The following is a 19,081-nucleotide window of genomic DNA, read 5'->3' on the forward strand; positions in this document are numbered from 1 at the left end:
CACCCTTTCATGGTACAAAAACACCCCCCAATATGTGACAGACGCTAACACAACAAGGTAAGGGCTCTTGGGGCTGGCTGATGTGTTTTTTTGTCTTAACACTTTGTGTATTACATCATCATCTTTTTCTTCATCTGCTTTCCAAGTTGGTCTCCATCACCCTTTCCTGTCCAATTTACTTGATCTTTACTTCTCTTTAGCGTCCGTCGTGGAGCTGCTCTGCCCCACTTCCGTCTTTTCTTCTCTGCATTACTCACTCTCTCTTTCATGCCCTTTTTACTTCCGCAAAACACTTCACATTAACTTACCTTCTCTTTATTTGGCTCCATCACATGTTCTGTCACCTCAGCCTGCTGCCTCAAACCTCAAACTCTCCTCTCCTTCCCTGCTGACTCAGCAGCTGGTTTCTGAGGTTGTACCAGTTTGTGTGTCAGGTGGGAACAGGTGACGCCGCAAGGTTCAGGCTGACCTCACTGTGTCACTTTCACTCCAACTCACATCAGGTTTGTTTGAGAGGCTGCCCTTCTCCTTGAGGCTCCTTTAAGGTTTGTATGAGCTACATGGAAAAACGGGAGAAGCTGGCTGGAGGCAGGAAATACTGGCTCTGGGGTTTAGACTACTGTAAGACGTACGTATATGTGTTTATCAGGTTACTCAATCAGTTTGTGATGTGCCTTCTTTGACCAACATTTACAGTAATGCTAGGGGAGTATAATCTTTAGATATAGTGACAATTACAATCCATGAATTTGGCTCATCAAGTACATATTGATCTGATCAGATTAAAACATACCACAGTAGCTATACTCACAGTTTTCATGCAGTTTAAAAGGGGAGATCATAACCCAGGTTGTTTTCTGTAGCTGCAATTAACAGGTGTTCCCTAAACGCATCTTGTGCAAGTTATCGCAAGCTGCTACAATTTACCAACGTTCTATAAACGCCTCACATGCAAGCTATTTGCTAGACGCTACAATTCGCTGATGTTCCATAATAGCTGATGAGCCAGACGCCAGCTAGCTAGTTTGCTCCCATTTCTGCAGTGTACGCAATTCAGACAGGTGTGTGTGGCCAAATATTTGTTTGAAAAGATTGCGATAAGGTGTCTTAAGTTGGGATTTACCTACCTAGCCTAAGACCAAGTCAATTTATCTACATGGGGAAAGCCGTCCAAATTGAGGATATGCACAGTAAATGTTGTGGCTCACTGATGCTGATGGGATTTACTCCAGTTGAATGTGAAAGACATTATGGTAGGTATTAAAATTTGTTCGCAAATGATGAAGCCTTTTACGGTAGTAGATAGTACTGAAGCAATTTTAGTGTCGGTCAGTGCCATAAAAGTGCTGCGACTTGTTACCCAGCCATAGAGGTGGACTGCTGCACAGAAAAATACACACCGTGTAGTTCACAACTCAAACACACAAATGCTAAAAATGATAGAAGCTGTAGAAATGTCCTTTCTCTCTGTCTGTCTTGATATCTCTTTTACTCACTGAACCCTCTGATATGTGGCAGCTGATAGTGCTAACCACTGGGCCACTTTGACACAAAACACAAATAGACACACACATGTAGATAATGCAGTGTGACAGAGTAAGTGCTCACAAACAAGGCAGGGAGTGATGAGATTGTCCCCTGAGTATTAAAGTCAAGTGTAAAACAAAGTGCCATAACATTCATATTAGAGTTACATTATCTTCACCTCCCCTCATGAAATATTAATTCACTATAAATATTGCACATGTTTTGAATTGTTTTGTTGATGCATCAACCTTCTATTAATAATTAATGTCTCCTCCCTTATTGCTAGTTGTAATTTTTTTTAAAGATATGTTTAGAAATGTAAAACAATTTTTAGACTGAGTGTATATCCAAATACATATGAGTAGACATCAGTTAAGGTGAAAATAACAAAAATTCCTGGATTTGTACCATGAACCTCTTATTATCCACAAAAATGCATGTATATTGATACATTTTGAGATGTCCTGTTAAGACAAACAAAGAATCCTTCTTGGCAGAGATGACTTGGAAAGTTTGGTTATATGACCAGTGCTTAGTACCTCCTAATGTGTTGAAGCCCTGCTTGGGTGCAGTAGAGTGCTGATTAGTGTGCCGACCACAGGGGAGATCTGAAATATAAACATGGGAGTACCAATGAAGTCCCCCTCCAAAGTCTTCACAGTCCTCCACTGTGACTGTGAAACAGAGCAGGAGAATGAGATGCAGTACCAATTAAACTAATGCAATTACATTAAAATAATAATGTAATGTAATTGCAATTTTAGTTGAGATCATAATACGAAAGAAAAAGTGGTAAAATTCTCTCTTGGTTTAATTGTTATGATCATTTAGCCAATCGAGGCAGCAAAGCAACATTTTTAGCTCCTCGAGATACTGCAAGGTTTTACCGTCTGTTTTCTTATCTGGAAATCTTAACTCTAAATTACAAAGTCAGCAGAGTAAAACCAGAGAAATTCTTTCTCCTCTGGATGTCCAATAACTCTCAGGCAAGTGCACACTGGAGATGGACCCTCTGTGTGTGTGTGTGTGTGTGTGTGTGTGTGTGTGTGTGTGTGTCAGTGAGACTCTTCCAAGGATGCCAGAGCCAATCACCAGGGGGAAATTTAGTGCCCGTGCTTCCTGGTCCAGTGGGCAAATATGATTATAGCTTTTAGATTCAGAAGCATCAACTATTTCACTTCAAGCTGGCTAGATCTACACCACATTTGTGAAAACTTGAGCATCACTATATCAACAACACGCTGCTGCCCTTTCCCTTTGATATGTGGAAGCACACAAATTCCTTCCGTGTCTGTACCCCCTGGTCAGTTTTGGTTGTGTGCTGCACTTCTAACTGTATAGAATGATCTTTCTGTGAGTTTGTTGGTCCCAGAAAATGTAACAAATTCCATTCTGCATGTAAAGCCTGAGGCTGCACATATAATAATAATGACAGATGAGGGAGCAAGATTTAATCCCCCGCAGCTGACAAGGAATTACATTAGTGTTTAGAATTTAGTTTTACTGAACAGAACTGGCTGCACCTCACCAAACATTGTGAGTGCACTTATTCAAAAGTGAAACGATGTTAGATTTTGAACCTCTTGTGTCATCTTACAAAGATATTTCTGTATTTCTCACCCTTGCCTTGTATTGCAAGACCAGTGCCTTTCTCTTTTATTCTTTCCTTACTGAAGAAAAATAACTATTTAGAAGTTATTTTTGCACTTTTTTTTAATTTATCCGACTGTCTTTGCTTACCAAGAAACGAGGCTGCTTATGTTCAGAAGGAGCAGCACTTCTGAAAGAAAGTCTGCTTAATCGCACAAAGCAAAACAAAGTCCTGCTCTGTGCAGCGCTGTCAGTTTTCTTTTACAGTTAACCTTTGTTAAATACGTCATCATTTTTTAATACTGAGAGCCCAGGACCTCTATTTTATCCTTATTTGTCTACTAAAAGGTAAAAGCATTGGCTAAATATGAACCTAAAAGGCTTTGAATCATACTGACACTGTTGTTACCCGGAGCACATGTCCAATACTGCCAAGATGAGGGGACAGTCTGCCCGTGTGAATTTTACTTCAGTTGAATCCAATGGCATGCTCTAACCTGAAATGATCTACCTCCTTGATATAGTTGTAATTCTATCAGCCACGGGCCGAGCTGTAATCTTATTATCTGTTGTTAACAGAGTTGGAGTTGGAGGGGCGTCGGTAGCGATGGAGATCTCCACAGGGCAGATTACCTCTGCATTATCCACTCAGAATAGGACATTATCACCTATCACAAGCCAGAGGTCTCAATTGATCCAATCAGTTTGTCCCTCTAGTGATGTGGGCCACTCCCATTGTCAGTTAATTATAGAGAAGAAGAGACACTTCACCTCAGTGGGGAGAGCTCATGGACTTACTGTGCGGCATGTTGCCACATGGCCGAACGACGATGTTCTCTGCAGGTTCACTGCTATGAGTTATTCTCCAACATGGTCCCATTGCTTTCACATTATCACATTCACATTAAAGTATTGATTATAGATGCTTTAGGGTTTGTGTAGGGCACTATAGGACAAATGATCAAGAAGTAATCCTACAAAATGTTTTACTAGTATTCACAGTAATGTGCAGCATCCCTTTCTAACTAATCAGCTATACCTTTTCACTTGGCCTTCTATCCACAAACCACAAAAACAGTGTACAGTCCATTATTAATAAACACGCTGACAACAGACAGAATAAATGACAACAAAATTATGCATACCAAGTTTTATTTTGGTATCAGAAATGAACAAAAAGAATTGTTTAATCGTGTTTTATGTTGAGGCATTGTCCAAGTGTAGCCCATAGAAAGGGAAAAAAAACAAAAAAACAACAACAATCATGTAGAGATGTAGTGTTTCTCTGTCATCGCAGCTCAGATGTTTGAATGCTTTGATTGCTTTGACTAAAATAGCAGAAAAAGACAGAACTGAAGTACAAAGCCATGTGCAAAATTTTTTTTTTTTTTTTAAATCACCTTTTTATTTTTAAGTGTGTCGTTGGTAATTTAATTTTGGTTCAGTATGTAGAAATACATTTAAAAAAAATTACCACAAATAGCAAGAACGTGATATAAATGAGAAATGCTCAGAGTGGTCATCTTAGGTGCACTTGTCAGCTTGCTCTTTCTTTTACTCTCTTTAAATCCACATTGAGAAATGTGTAACGCTGTGTGTAAAAGCGCTATTTCAGTCACACTGATTCTTACCACAGACAGGAGACAGTGGTAATCTCACCATTTCTATTCAGTTTTACCATTTTCACCAGCCTCCTCTCCTCCTGTGACTGAGGATTGTTGGGCGGTTACATATTTAGTCTCCAACAGTGCTATACTCTGTTGAGCCATTTACCGCCTCTTCAGCTGCAGACAATTTTCTGCAAGCAATTTGAGCAGTTGCCAAGTACCTGTCAAATAATCACCATCGTGTGGCAACGTGGCCACACTGGTTGTAGAGGTCTGTAGATTGATGGTTAAAATAGCTTGTGTGACTACAACTGGCTTGAATGCAGAACACGGTGTACTCTACTCACTACCCCTTCACTGCCTGACTGTTTTTCCCCCCCTGAGTGCAATTGAGTATTTTTGGGTGGAAATGTCAGCGTAGTGGCAACAAGCCTATAGGTGTACTGTAGCACAGTAGACAGAAATAGAAACAAAGGTTAGCGTGCCATAATATTGTCATCAGATTTCTTAATGTAGCGACCTTGATAGTGAGCTTTCATTAAGGAATGCATGTCTTGTGAGCTGTGATTTTAAACGCATAAAGGACATTATTGAAGGAATATTAAGGACAAGTTTCTGTGATACGTCATAAATGAAACGTGCGTTTGGCATAAATATTTTATATAAAAACTCACAATAAGATGAGCTAAATTGTGATTCAATCTGGTGGTTATGTTACATTTGCCACAGTTCCTATGTTGTGATCACAAAACGTAATCTCTCGTAGTCGCTGACCTGTTTGTGCGTGCCCCACAAGATAAACGACGGCCTTTTTAAAGCTCACTGGATCTGCACCTTGTATCCCATGGCCCTTTGTGAGAAATAGTGCGTTACAAACCAGGCACAGATCACACCTGGCTGCTAAGTGTGTACTCATTCAATTATGTATTCAGTTTTAAGCTCTTTGACACGACACATCAAAAAACTATTTCTATTACCCCCAAAGTACATCTTTTGTTTATTGATCTTTTTGTGCTTTATTTAAACACAAAATTACTTGATATGAATGTGCTATTGAATGTAAACATACCTCTGTGTTTTTGGTATAATAGTACCTTAAAGCTGCATCAGTCATTTTATGGGCGCAGTCGAACAGCTTGTAATGTTTGGGTAACTTGTTCACAAACAGTTGCCTACGTTCACATCCAGCAGCACAGCTTTACGTGTTTTTGGCCAACAAAAGGTTCACATGCACTCTCCCGTTAGCTCCGTTTCCGAGCTTATTGTGCTGGAAATTTCTTACTCTGGGGGTTAATTAGAGCAGCTCAGAATCATTACGCAGAGACTGTGCGTGTCGTGAGGAAAAAAAAAATATCCTTTGAGCTGAATGCAGCAGCTTGGTTGGGAAGTTAGACATTGTCTGGGATTTATGTCCTAATTTTTTCACAGCAGACCTTTTGATTTCTATCTGCTGGAAAAACACAGGTGTAACCAACAAACTTCTTGGCTTCATTCCTTTAAATCAACGCCCAGTACGCCAGTATTCACATTAGCTGAGACCTGGCACAACCCTTATTAAGTTACACCTGTTTGACAACAGACCTTGGCAGAGATTTTGACTTGTCAATCTTAATAAATGTGCAAAATATCTTCCATGCTTGACCAGTATCCACTAAATGCAGACATAGTCTGCTCAAAAGGCGATGGCAAGACTGCATACTTAAAAGGAGTAATAGGAGTAAAGATGCACAAACAAATGATGGCATTTTATTTTATTTTATTCTTTTCATTTGTTTATCTATTTGTAAGTGTGCGTGTGTGTGTGTAAAATTAGCATCAGGCACAGTTGAAGGCTTTAAAAATCTTAAAGCCCACACACCTTTAAGCCTACAATAACCCTGTGTAACCTTTCTGCTTCAATACTACAGGCAGAGCATTGTAAAATGTTACGCAACAGAACCAGATTCTCACATCATAACACCAAATACATATTTTAGCCTGTATTTCCCAGAACATTTCTCCTTTCATGTTTTTTTTTTTTTTTTTTTTTAATTCCTTGTGAGCGTGCAGCAAATCAGCAGCTGAAACTCATCAGGGCTATAAAGGTTGAATTGTTCCAGCAGTTTAAATGTCTTTGTGTGTGTGTTTTTTTAACATATTTATTTTCCACAAATTTACCACATGCAGCTGCCAGTGCCTTACAAAAGATAATCCCTCTGATCATGTCGCCGTGAAGACTGAACCAAACATTGATTTGTGTTACACTAGGTAAATCGCCCCCTTCCCATCTCAGTCAAGTGTTTCCCTTCTGACGTAAACAGATGTTCTCTGCTCGAATGCAGCTTACAAGAGCAGCCCCCAAAACCCTTCAGTGTGTTGCTCCAAGGAAAGAACTGCATGCAGTACCTTGGTGTTCTTAAAATGATGCACCAGCCTCTTGGTGGGCAGTTTGAGGGTGAATTAAGTGGCTCTTATCGTAAAACTACAATCAGGCAATTCATTAGGCGTCTGTAAAAGTATACTTTTAATTACACACATGCAGGTATGCAGTCGATGGTCACAAATGCAGATAAATATGCGTCGACCATGTTTGTACATAGCTGTGTTTCAGTTTTAAGTTTTGTATGCATGAAGTTGCCTTGATATTCTGCTTTGGCCACTCCGGCGTGGTGATCAGTGTAGGTAGGGCAGAAGATGTAGAGCTCTGCATGGAAATGAGTCCTCATTACTACTTTTTGTTCTCAGTCAGGCCTGTGCTCCCCACTCCTCCTCTCCGTCTTCTTCTCCCACCTCATTTCTCTCTCTCTGTTGCTCCATCTCTTTTCTTTGGTGAAAATAAAACTGGGTCATATCATCTTTCCTCCTGCTCCTCCTCCTCCTCCTCAGTGGCTTAAGTGAAATAAATAGGAAAAAAACAGAGGGTGAGCTCATGTAGTGCTGGTGGATGTATGGGAAGATGGCCATGTACGGCTGGCAGTGTAGCCGTGGTGCTCCACACACGCTGCGCTAGCAAAGATCTGGACACTCAAAGCACTTAAAACATATCTCTTCTTTCGCAGAGCATCTTACCCATTGTGTCTTTTCCTTTCCTGTACAAGGCGCATCTCACAGCTGCTTTTCTTCCTGCTCCGTCTTTATCTAACATTTCAGGGGTTTCAACGTGGACTGCCTGCCGCCACAGCTCAATAGTTCTGTCAGGTTCACCTTTTTGATGTGGAAAAATGTCGAAGCCTCTCTTTCTTCATACACGCTCGCACACAGCTACACACTTATGACACAATATCTTCAACACTGGTGCAATCAGAATAACTGATTATAGGATGATAACAATGATAACGACATGTTATGATGTTATAATATATTATAGTTCAACTGATACTAATGTTTTAGAGTTTGAAAACACATGATTGTGATACTGTGTATTATCCGAGTCATTTTATGGCACGTTAAAACAAGACACGTTATAAGAAATCTTTATTTTCATTTAATAAAAATAAAAAGTACAAGTAGGGCTCTGATAAACAAATTGTTGAACAGTAATACTAAATTACTGAATAATTTAAGATAAATCATGTCTGCCATACCTCAAATGTGTCTTTGGCATTTCTTTATTACAATTGCTTACATATACATATTACCAACATTTTATAGACGTATCTACAATAAGTAAATATTGGCTAAAATATCAGCACAGTTGAATAATGTGCGTATCACCGCTACACAATTGTTCTACAATCCAGAATTTATTGAGCCGCCCTCATACATGTAATTATGTGAAATCCATTATATTATAAAGTGAGCTTTAATGATTGGTCTTACACCTGTGTTTAATACGAAGCAAATAACACTTGCTTTACCTGAAGACTGAGACACCATAGAGACCGTTTTAGAGTGTGCAAGAGTTTCATAAACAACAAGCTTTCTGCATTAAGCTACTGTTCAGACAAAGGATGTTTTCTTATGGTGTACGTACAGTTCAGTGCAGCTGCTTGCTGTTTATGAAACAAATATCTATGGGCAATATAGTAGTCGTGTATATAGAACATTTATTGAAATAAAGTTTCTTTAGGTTCAGTTTTTTATTGTTGTCGTCCCATTTAGTTACTCATGTTCTGCAACATCCTAATCATTTATATGAATTTTCCTTTTAATTATCACTTCTTATGCATCAGGAAATTATATTCATTAAATAAACTACTTTCTTCCACACTCTTAATGAGTCAAAATTCAAGTTATAGGAGACACATTAGGTCTCCCCAGATTTATTGATTCATCTGAGGCTGCAAATTCTTCTGTGTTCATGGTCAAAGTAATTCAAATCTTTCGCTTCAAAACTTTATTATGTGGTACTCAGATGGAAGAACAAGGATAAGAATACAATAGAAATACACCTTCATTATGTTACAGTGGTGCATCAATGATGGCCACAAATACAAACAGTAAACCATAGCAACAGTAAAATTTTAGGTCCAGACTATCAGAATTATTTTTGGTAATCACACACTAACATTAATATTAATAATTAACATAAGACTTCCAGATTTATTTGCATCTTGCCTTCCGATGTATTTTTTTTAATTTTTTTTTTTATGAATGCGTTTTGCTTTTCTTTTTACTACTGCTGACTTTGCTCCTCAAGTTAAAACTATATGTTCAATTTCATCATCCTTCAGTTTCAACAGTCTGCTGCTTTTGCTTTTACTTGATTTCTTTGGGATTAAAGTATCTGGTTCAAAGGAATAACTTTCCTAAAGCATTTTAAGGATTCATAGGGAATGTTTGAATTCAAATAATATTTGCATATCCTTTGTTGTTTTGTCGTTTGCACCTAGGCGTATAAAATTAAACATTCACACACATACAATGCGTTACCTTTAACACGCTGCATACAGAGTGTTGATGACCTCAGTGTTTTTCAGTCTTTTTCTGAGATCCAGTGGCTGCTGTGGAAGGATTAGGCGATTAGAAAGACAACACTGTGAGATTGGCCGGCAGGCCTCATCAGATAAAACATGTTTAGAGCAAACAAAAGCCCGTCTCTGCAGTGTCAGAACATCACCGGACCACTTTGATCTCCTTGTTCTTCCTGCCGAGGCTACAAGAATCTCTCTTACATCTTCAGATGTCTGTCTCCCAATCAAAGCCTTGTCAGATGCGGGGGCTTGTTTCTCAGGACTGCCCCGGCTACTCTCAGATTAATTACTTGACAACCCCTCTGGGAGCAGAGAGGTTCTGCTGGCCCTGCAGGTTTTAACACTTAACACATCTCTTTCACCATCCATATGTAGACTCCCTGCTCTGAGCAACACATTATGTGGTTCAATTGTATGACGATATCCCATCAACTGAGGCTACCAACGACTTGGGGGGAGAGGGAGGGATTTCAGCTTTCAACAGTTAGAAGTTTCTGTTTTTCTCTTTTATGTCTCCCACTCATACTCGATAACGACAGTCAGAGTACCTCTCTCCTATTGCAGAATATGTTTCCACAAGGGATAAAGCTATGATTAGATTTGTTTGTGAAGGACACGTTTCAAAAACAGGTGGTCAATTCAATAAAGAAAATTCACACAGTGGGTGTAAACTTGTTATTCAAATTGGCAGCAGCAGCTAAAGTGATGGACAGCACTAGATGGAATCTACCCAACCTCTCCTGAATAACATCCACGATTGTCCATAGCCACCTTTTAAATTTCCTCTTTGGAGGTCAGAGCTAAAGTTAAGTGGATACCATGTAATTTTCGTGAGACACTTGTAACACAATTTCATACAGATAAACTGTTTAACTATTATCTTGTAGTGTGTGCACATGCAAGTATGTTGGTGTTTGTCCTCAGGCTCGCCGTAGGAGGATATTAGGCAGTTCTTTGAACAGAGTCTGATGAGATTCACAGAAGAGAGAGAGAATAATACACATGGGAAATCTAATCGAGCTCAACTCATCAACAGAAGTGCTTCAGTATTTGTGCTAACAAACGGCATCCTTAAATTGTTTCACCAATGCGCAGCAATATCTCTGTGCACATCAACCCCACATTATGTTTATGGGAGTCATGTTAATGTTTGCATATTTCATTCCCAAAATGGCCCCGAAAGAAAATCAAAATGCATTATTTATCACAATGTGGCTTCAATTTGATTTATTGCAGTCATCATCCAGATTTGACTTGACATATGATGATGGATTTTGGGTCATTAACTAAAAACTCTACATGTATAACATGGCTGTAAATATGTTTAATTCAGTACTATGCTGTTTGGGTGAAGTCAAACTCTAGCATGCTGTAAACATGGTATATTTTGGGATCAAAATGGTGGCTTCAATGCGTCAAACACTAATGCTGACTGAGCCCTTTCTGGCCAGGATTTTTGACAGATAAAGAAAGACTGTGTTTTGCATTATTTAAGCATAAGTGCCTTTTCTCACTCAAAATATTTTTTGAATTTCAGACACTCAGGGAATTCAAAGAGAATATTACAGATGCACTTTCATTTCAAAACTTTTTACATCTCTTCTAGTCATCCATTTGAAAGTAGCAAATAACCATGTTTCAGGCTTCCTTAGAATTTCCTGGTCGGTTTTGTCTTTATGTCTTTTGTTATGTGTCCAATTGAAGTTTTAGCCCGTGTCCAAAGCTTTTGATTTTTTTCACTGCCAGACGCCGTAAAATGCTGCATGCCCTTGTCTGGAGGTGCTCGGACAGACCATAATGAACTGGCAGGGATCCAAGACATCACAACACATGAGGAGACAAGGCATTGCTACTGATACGGCAGGTTACCTTTGTGCAGTGAGAAAATGTGGAGCAATTTAAGGGTTTGTTAAAAGCTCTCGGGGGCTGAGAAGTGATTTTGATTTAGTGGCCGCACAGGGTATAGCAAATGCTGCATTCATTGTCTGACCCACACCACCCCAAAGAGAATATTTCCCATGTACAGTAATTGAAAAACAGGCGGAAGTTCAGAAGAGCTGAATGATTCGATTATTTCATCCCATTTATGTGGTGAGGGAGCCAACAAGAAGTTAACCAGCTCAGCCAGAGGAAGTCTGGGACACAAATGTTGTCAACAAGCTCGCCTGGTAAAGGACTGTAGTGCACAAGCTCTTTGGCCTCAAAAGCATGAGGAAAGCCCGCAAAGGCTCTTCTGGTATGCACTCAGTGAGTAACTTTCGAAAGACTCATTGTGACCAAACTCGACTTTTGCATTTCCACTTACATCTCGTAAACATTTTGTGGCTGTGTACAGTCATTAGATTCCAGTAGATCATGTTTAGTTCCCAAAAGTATGATACAACATACAGTAATGGTACCAGACCAAGAAATCGGAAAACTTTATCGTTACACTGTAAACGTAGTGTTTAAAAAATAAACCTGGTCAGAACTTGTTCATGCGATGGAGGAGTTGCTCTGTCTGATGTGATGAAGGAACATTTGAACTTTGCTTTCAAACCAGTGGAAGTTTCAGAAAGTTGCAGATGCAATGCAAACTCTGCAGGTAAAGCTAGCATAGAAGACCACCACAGCTCAGCACCGACGTTAGAGTGAAGAATCGGACAGGTGCATCCTCTGATCAATAATCCCTGGCCAAAAGAAGTGAGTTTGATGTTGGACGTGCAGCGCAAACAACGACCCTCATCTCAAAGAGAAAGCTAAAGACATGCTTCTCGTGAGCTTTGGCCAAGGTGAGGGTTTTAGAGGTCGCATGGCATTTCTTATGGCCTAGTTAATGGTGCGAGTGAGTCTTCCTCTTGTGTGTACGTGCAGGCGGGTTACTGGTAGAAAAATAATCAAATAGCCGAATATAGTGTGCTCGAGAGCAAAGGACAGAGTGGATTGGACCTACACCATATGGCTCACATCCATTTGTGCATTCTATCTCTGAGAGGCCATCGCCCTCCTATTTACCTCACTCTGCCCTTCCTCTGCTTTCTGCTTCTGATCCTTCGGATGACACAAGGTCACTGGAGGTCAGCGAGCCCTGCTCAGAAACATAATTGAATTTTCTGGCCTGTCATCATTAAAAGTATTTGGAGCGTATGAGTCCCTCTACTTCATTAGTAAGCTCTTGAGTAGAGTGGACCTTAGCAAGGATCTATTTATTAGAGCATTACTCAGCAAAGATTGTTCTTCTCCGGCTCCTGTTTGGAGTCTGGCTGGAAGTTCATGACATTTAAATGAGGCTGCACTTGAACCCTTTAACATGTAAATTTAGCCTTTCTGTTTTAAAAACCTTTTTTGAAAATAGTTCTCTGAAAGGTGATTAGCTGGTCGGAGTACTCCTCTGAGGAACACTTGACATTAAAATGAAATTGCACATGCACACAAGTATTTTTGCACATGGATGTCGGCTCACATGTATGTAACCAGGCACAGATAACAAGTACAACACCAGGAAGATGTGTGACTCGTACATCTGCATTTATAGGCATAAAAGCCTTTTATTTGTCAATAACCCTTAGCCCCTCTCTCTCTCCCCCTATCTCTCCCCTATCTATCTCTCTCTCTCTTTCTTTCTCTTTTTCTCTGTCTGTCTCTCTCTCGTTCTCTTTTTCTCTGTCTCTGTCACCCTCTCTTTCTCTTGTTCTCTCCCCCTCTCTCTCTCACTCTATCTTTTAGTCTATGTCTCTTTATCACACACCACTGAAACATCCACAGCCTTGTAAAAGCTACACAATCATATCAATTTGTTGACAACTTTGCTTTTTGACTGCAACACCCCTCGGCGCCAGTACATGTATTTTTACTCTCTCTCACACTGGCACCGGAAAACAGCTTCCAGTCATCATATTGTATCAACTGCATCCACTATTGTTTCCACTAACTGTACCTCCCATACAGTACCCGAAGAGTTCCTTTTGGCAGTGTCTGATTGTTGTAAGGGTTTGTGCTAATCCAATAACAGGACCCCGTTTGTAGACAAGATACTGTTAAGTTGTCAGCAAGCCATGCTGCTTAAGAAATAAGAAGGCCTTTAGATGAGTGACTCAGCAGTACATGCACAGAATAGAGCCCACAGAACACTTGAATTGCATTAATTAGACTTTGTGACTACTTGAATTGATTAAAATGAGAGAAAAGGCTAGAGTAAATAGAGGCATTTTAGTTTTTCTCCAGAAACCTTGGTGTTTTGAGTGAACTAAACCTCCCCTGCACCTCTTTACAATACAACAGCAGCCTCACCAGATTTACCTTTTAGGATAATACAGTGAAATTGAATTTGATTTGAAGCACACTTTAAACTATGTTAACCTCAGATCTACTATTGATTGATTTTATGCTGTTTGTAGATTGCAGGATAGAAAACAAAATTTTAAAGTGATCCGAGTGTTGAAGTTTTACCTCAAACTACTGTAGTTTAAAATAACATTTTAACAACAACAGCAATGCAGAAATGCAAAATCAACTTTTATCAGCTGTCTCTGTTTTAACTTCATCTGGTGATATGAATGAATTTTCTTTGATTTTGAAAAGTGTAACTGAACCTTCTGTTTGTTCTGGCTCTGTTGGAAAAGCAGCTGCTGTGCCAGCAGGTCCCTCTGCTCCGGTGCACTCTGCTTATCTGCCATTTTCCTCATACGTTCTTACTTCTAATTGCCCTGAAGAACAATATATTGTTGTCATCCAACATAAATCTTTACATTGATGTTGCAAAATCTGCACGTGTGATTTCACAAAAATAAATGTTTAGCTCCAACACTCAGTCAGTTTGATGGCTGATCGTGCTGATGACATCATGCATTGTACAGCGGTTGTATTTATGTTTATGGCCGTTGTTCCTGCTGCGGATTCAGAGAATGAATATTTAAACATCCATCAGACCAGTGTGTGTGTGTTGGTGACTGGCAGATAAATCTCGTCCTTGAAGTGTTTATCAGACATCTTAATGTAAATGCATTTCTCTGCCATCAGCTGCTTGACAAGCATGTGTTCTCACCTGCCCCTTGTTCTGTTCAGGTCACGTGTTGACGACATACGTCCTCCTCTTCTGTCTTATAATTCTCCACAAAGCTCAACCAAAGACATTCTCCCTCCACAAACTATTTGTTGTGTGCTGACTGTAAACAAAACTTAACCACACGACAGTTTTTAGAGTCAAAGAGCACAGGGACCATTTCATGAGCTGACCATGTTATGGATGGTTTATGCCAAGTTCTAGCATCATATGTAAATATTAAATATTTACATTACAAATTGGACCATTAAAGGTCCAAAGAGAAGGTGCTGTGTTATATTGGTGGCACGCTGCGGCTGTTTCAAATTTGATTTTCTATCGAGTGCATTTTGACCGATTTGATTTAGAAAATGCAAATTATTTCACCATGTTACGAGGGAGCTCTATTTCAAGGTCAGTGTTGTCATACAAGACGTTTTATTGTTCATCAATGTAAAACAAGGAATTACTCAAATTCACAGTTGGCTCACTGCCGTCCTTCTTTCCTTCTTAGTCAAAAACATTGCAGAGATTTGGCAATGTGTCAGCTAACGTCAGCTGGTTTGGTGCAAAATAGGTTTTAACGCGATATCAATATGCGAGTTCAGAGTTTCTGGACAGTTGATGTTTATTGTTCGGACTCACACTTAAACGTGCACAGAGAGAGATTGGTAGTAATGATAATCTCACTTCATCTCTTTTTAGGGGGAAATGTGAGTCTACTTGTAGATGCTGAAGTGATTGTGGGCTGATTGAATGTAAACGGCTGCAGCAATGATGAAGGGTTGTAGTGCTGAAGCAGCGGCTTGGCGGTCCAGGGGAGTGAAATGAGCGTTTGAGCTTAAACAGATCACCTGATTTCAAACAGGCTGCCCTGGATATGTGTTGTAGAGTCGAGCCTGTCTTGTGTGAATGTAGCAGCACCACGTGTTGTCTGTCCTAACTCGGTTTCTGCCAAATCTACTGCAGTCAGTAGCACTTTGTCATGTACAGATATCTGGAATATGGAGGATGTGAACTGCCCAAAATGTCACAGTGTCCTTTTTTTTTTTTTTTTTTTTTTTTTTTTTTACTGCTGTAACTATATTCTAGATACAACAATATTGTCAACAGGCAACAAAAAAAATTGTAAAAAAAAAAGACAGTAATCACTTAGGATAATTATAATACTTTGTAGAGCTAGTGTTAACTGCTTGCCAGCTTTGTTACCAATTAACATATTAGTGGGACCTTGAGTACCACCAGTGGAAAAGGTTAGGTTTAAAGTAGTGAAAAAGCCACTTTTAGGGAAACATGATGTTGGAAATAATTTCTCTCTAGCATCCTTTATATTGACCAGTGACATATACCACAGCCTTTACAGCTAATGCATCTTTGCCATATACATCCCCAGAAGGATCTTTATATGTAGATACCCAAAGCACAACAAAAAATACAAATATGGTACAGCTGAGTAGATGCTTAACTGGATTATTGTCATTGGTGTTGCCTAACAGGCATTTGGTCACCACCACGCCAAATTAAGTTAACCATTTACTAGTATTCCATCCATCCAAATGACAGCAGTATCGACTAGTCGCTGTTCAGTAAATGATTAGCCGGCAGTGACTGTTGCAGGGCGGGACATTTAGATGTCTGCAGTAGTATGCGTCCGTTCACACAGCAGCTGTTGCTTTACAGCAGAAATGCATGAACTGAATTGCATTACCAGTATTGTGGGTACAGTGCCATCAGACTTCAGTAGGCGCATGTAACCAATCAGATTGCTGCTTTACGCTCTATATCTAGTATCTTTTTGACGCAAAGATGAGCAGGACACAACTTAGTCAACTGAATGTTTCTGCTCTATAAATTCAAAGGCTTTTCCTCCCTAAATACTCCATTTTAATTTGTGTAGGTTTTTTGCTGTTACAAGCAGAGTGTTGGCTATGGTGTGAGTACAAATCAACAAAGAGAAAGAAATGTATCTTTGCACACAGCTCAGTAAATACATTTGTTGCCAAGCTTCCAAGGTATAGGTTATTTGCCAAGGTAATTGTGCCTTGACAAAACCAGTTTTTGTTTGAGACACTGGTAATAAATTTATTCACTGGAGCCGAGCATGCAGTTATATTTTCCATCCTTCTACTTTTTGTTGAAATCTATTCTGCACATCAGTGCTACCATGACTCGAACCAAGATTAATTGCTTTCATATCTCTGGTGTGGAATCATAACCACGGGAACACACACAGAAACGCACGCGGTGTGTCTTCATACTACACACATTTCTGCTCATAATACACAGTGTACCAGATCAAAATGAATCAGCGTGGATCAAAATGAGACTGGTCTAATTGACAGTGAGGCTTCAATGCCGTGCTGCCGCTGTGCAGCATGCAGGTCCTCTCAGCTGGAACCAAACATCTCTCCGCTGTGCAGGTGGATTGGAAGAAGTGTAAGAGATAAAGAACCACAATCTCTGCATCCACAAAGAGAGCAGGTAGGCAGGTGTGTTCATGCATTTGTCCACATAACAAACCAAACCAGTTGCTGATATTGCTGAGACAGTGAGTCCTTCTGTGTGTGCGCATCTGAGAGCATGGCTCTCCCATGTTTATCATAACTGCATACAGATGATGTTGATACGGATTGTTCATCCCTTGAAAGAAACAGAGGGTCTATTTGCATTTGACATTAAAGAGGATAGCGAGTGCAGCGGCTCATTACAAAGCTGACAGGAGGAGAAGCCGTTGCATAATGCACCTCCGTGGACGCAAAACATCAGAGTAGTGAGGCGGCCGTGTGCTCGCTGCTTCCCCAATCACCGCTCGGTCTGACGGGTGGGTGAGAAGAGAAGAGGCAGAGAGGGAAGGGAGACAGATTTAGGAGAAATCACTCTACTGCTTGAATATGCAATCAGTTTGGCAGCTACAATGACTGAGCAGCATCGTCTGACCAGGAGAGCGTGAGTGCGTTTGTAGTGGGTGAGATTAAGATCAGGAGTGTCAAAGGCAGGAAAACAGACAGAGGAGGAAAGAAGGAAGGAGAGAGAGCGAGCGAGTGAGCGAGCGGGCAGCTTTGAGGTGTTCCATCATCCACCAAACTCCTGCAGCTTCCCTCTTCCCTCCTCCTCCTCCTGGAGAGAGAGAGAGAGAGAGAGAGAGAGAGAGAGAGAGAGAGAGAACGAGAGAGCAACAGAGAGAGAGAGAGAGAGAGAGAGAGAGAGCAACAGAGAGAGAGCGACAGAGTCACGCTTACAAGCCAGCGGAGAAGAGACGTCAAGAGGAGGATCTACAAAGGGAAGAAAAAAAAATCCTTCTCTCTCTTCTGCCTCTCTTCGTGCATCCTTCGGGCAGCAAGGAGCGAAGAGGAGTGAGGAGGATCCGGCTGGCATATTTTCTACGCTGCTTTCCCTGCAATTTCCTTGGCTGTATCACAGTGTGTGGAGTGCAGGGAGAGCCGCCGAGAGCTCGATCGGTGACATCGCTCCGCAGCAGGAGAAGAGTACCGTAGAGGATCCGGGATGCTTAACAACCTGACCGACACAGAGGAGGGGGACGGGGGAGCGCAGAGCCAGGGTGAGTGACGGGATGTGTCAGGCAGTCACACAAACACACCAGCAGATATGCATGAACGGGGACGTTCACATGGCGATGCAAGACATGAAGATACTGTACATCTGCCCACGCAACCGCACACAGGGAGAGTAAATATATTTAGCAGCAGAAACACTTCACAAAACACACAACATGCACGGTTTATGTTTGCGCACACAACCTGATTGGAGTGAGCAGTGGTGTGTGTGCGTGTGTGTGCGTGCATGTGTGTGTGTGTGTGTGAGAGAGAGAGTGTTTCAACATTGTTTGGTGGTCGGCCTGCTTGCCTCCTCTGCTGCTGCTCTTACTGCAAGGCTGTTGTGACAGGAATAGTAATGGGCTCACTCCATACATTGGATGGTGAGCATAAGGGCATTACAGCTTTGTCCAGCACACGGACATGCACACACTCTCACTAACACACACACACGCACACACACACACACACACACACACACACACACACACACACACACACACACACACACACACACACACACACACACACACACACACACACACACACACACACACACAGACGTGCACAAACAGTAAAGAGCATTTTGTGATGCAGCCATCCAATGGTTAATTCATTCTTTATGACAACGTAAATATTCCCACCACATATGGCACTTTTTTGGATACTGTATGGGCATTTATACACACGCACACACACACACACACACACACACACACACGCACACACACACGCACGCACGCACACTCGCCCACAATTACAGACACCAAGTCACCATTGCTACTAATCCCATTGCCCCCAGCTGTCAAAATCAGCCCTCCATCCAATCGCCATCGCTCAGCCCGGTCCTCGGTCTCTGCAGGCTGTCAGGAGAGAACCTGTAGGTTGCTG

General features: G+C 40.8%; 1 protein-coding gene across 3 annotated transcripts in view; it reads left to right on the plus strand.

Moving 5' to 3' along the window:
* The window catches only part of slc12a5a (solute carrier family 12 member 5a), a 148,020-nt gene that overhangs the window by 36,179 nt on the left and 92,760 nt on the right, over positions 1-19,081 (plus strand). Inside the window, exon 1 of one of the 3 annotated variants that reach the window (XM_069691069.1) lies at positions 17,508-18,195. The exons of the other annotated variants lie outside the window; for them this stretch is intronic. Within the exon in view, the coding sequence (XP_069547170.1) occupies positions 18,141-18,195 (55 nt within the window). The 5' untranslated portion in view covers positions 17,508-18,140. Of the gene's footprint in view, positions 1-17,507; positions 18,196-19,081 lie in introns of those variants that run through there. 3 annotated transcript variants of the gene reach the window in all.

The sequence above is a fragment of the Brachyistius frenatus genome, unplaced genomic scaffold (assembly GCF_029030835.1).
Source record: "Brachyistius frenatus isolate BFR_SWC_R1_liver_20210118 unplaced genomic scaffold, ASM2903083v1 Contig_10, whole genome shotgun sequence".
Classification (NCBI taxonomy): Eukaryota; Metazoa; Chordata; class Actinopteri; family Embiotocidae; genus Brachyistius; species Brachyistius frenatus.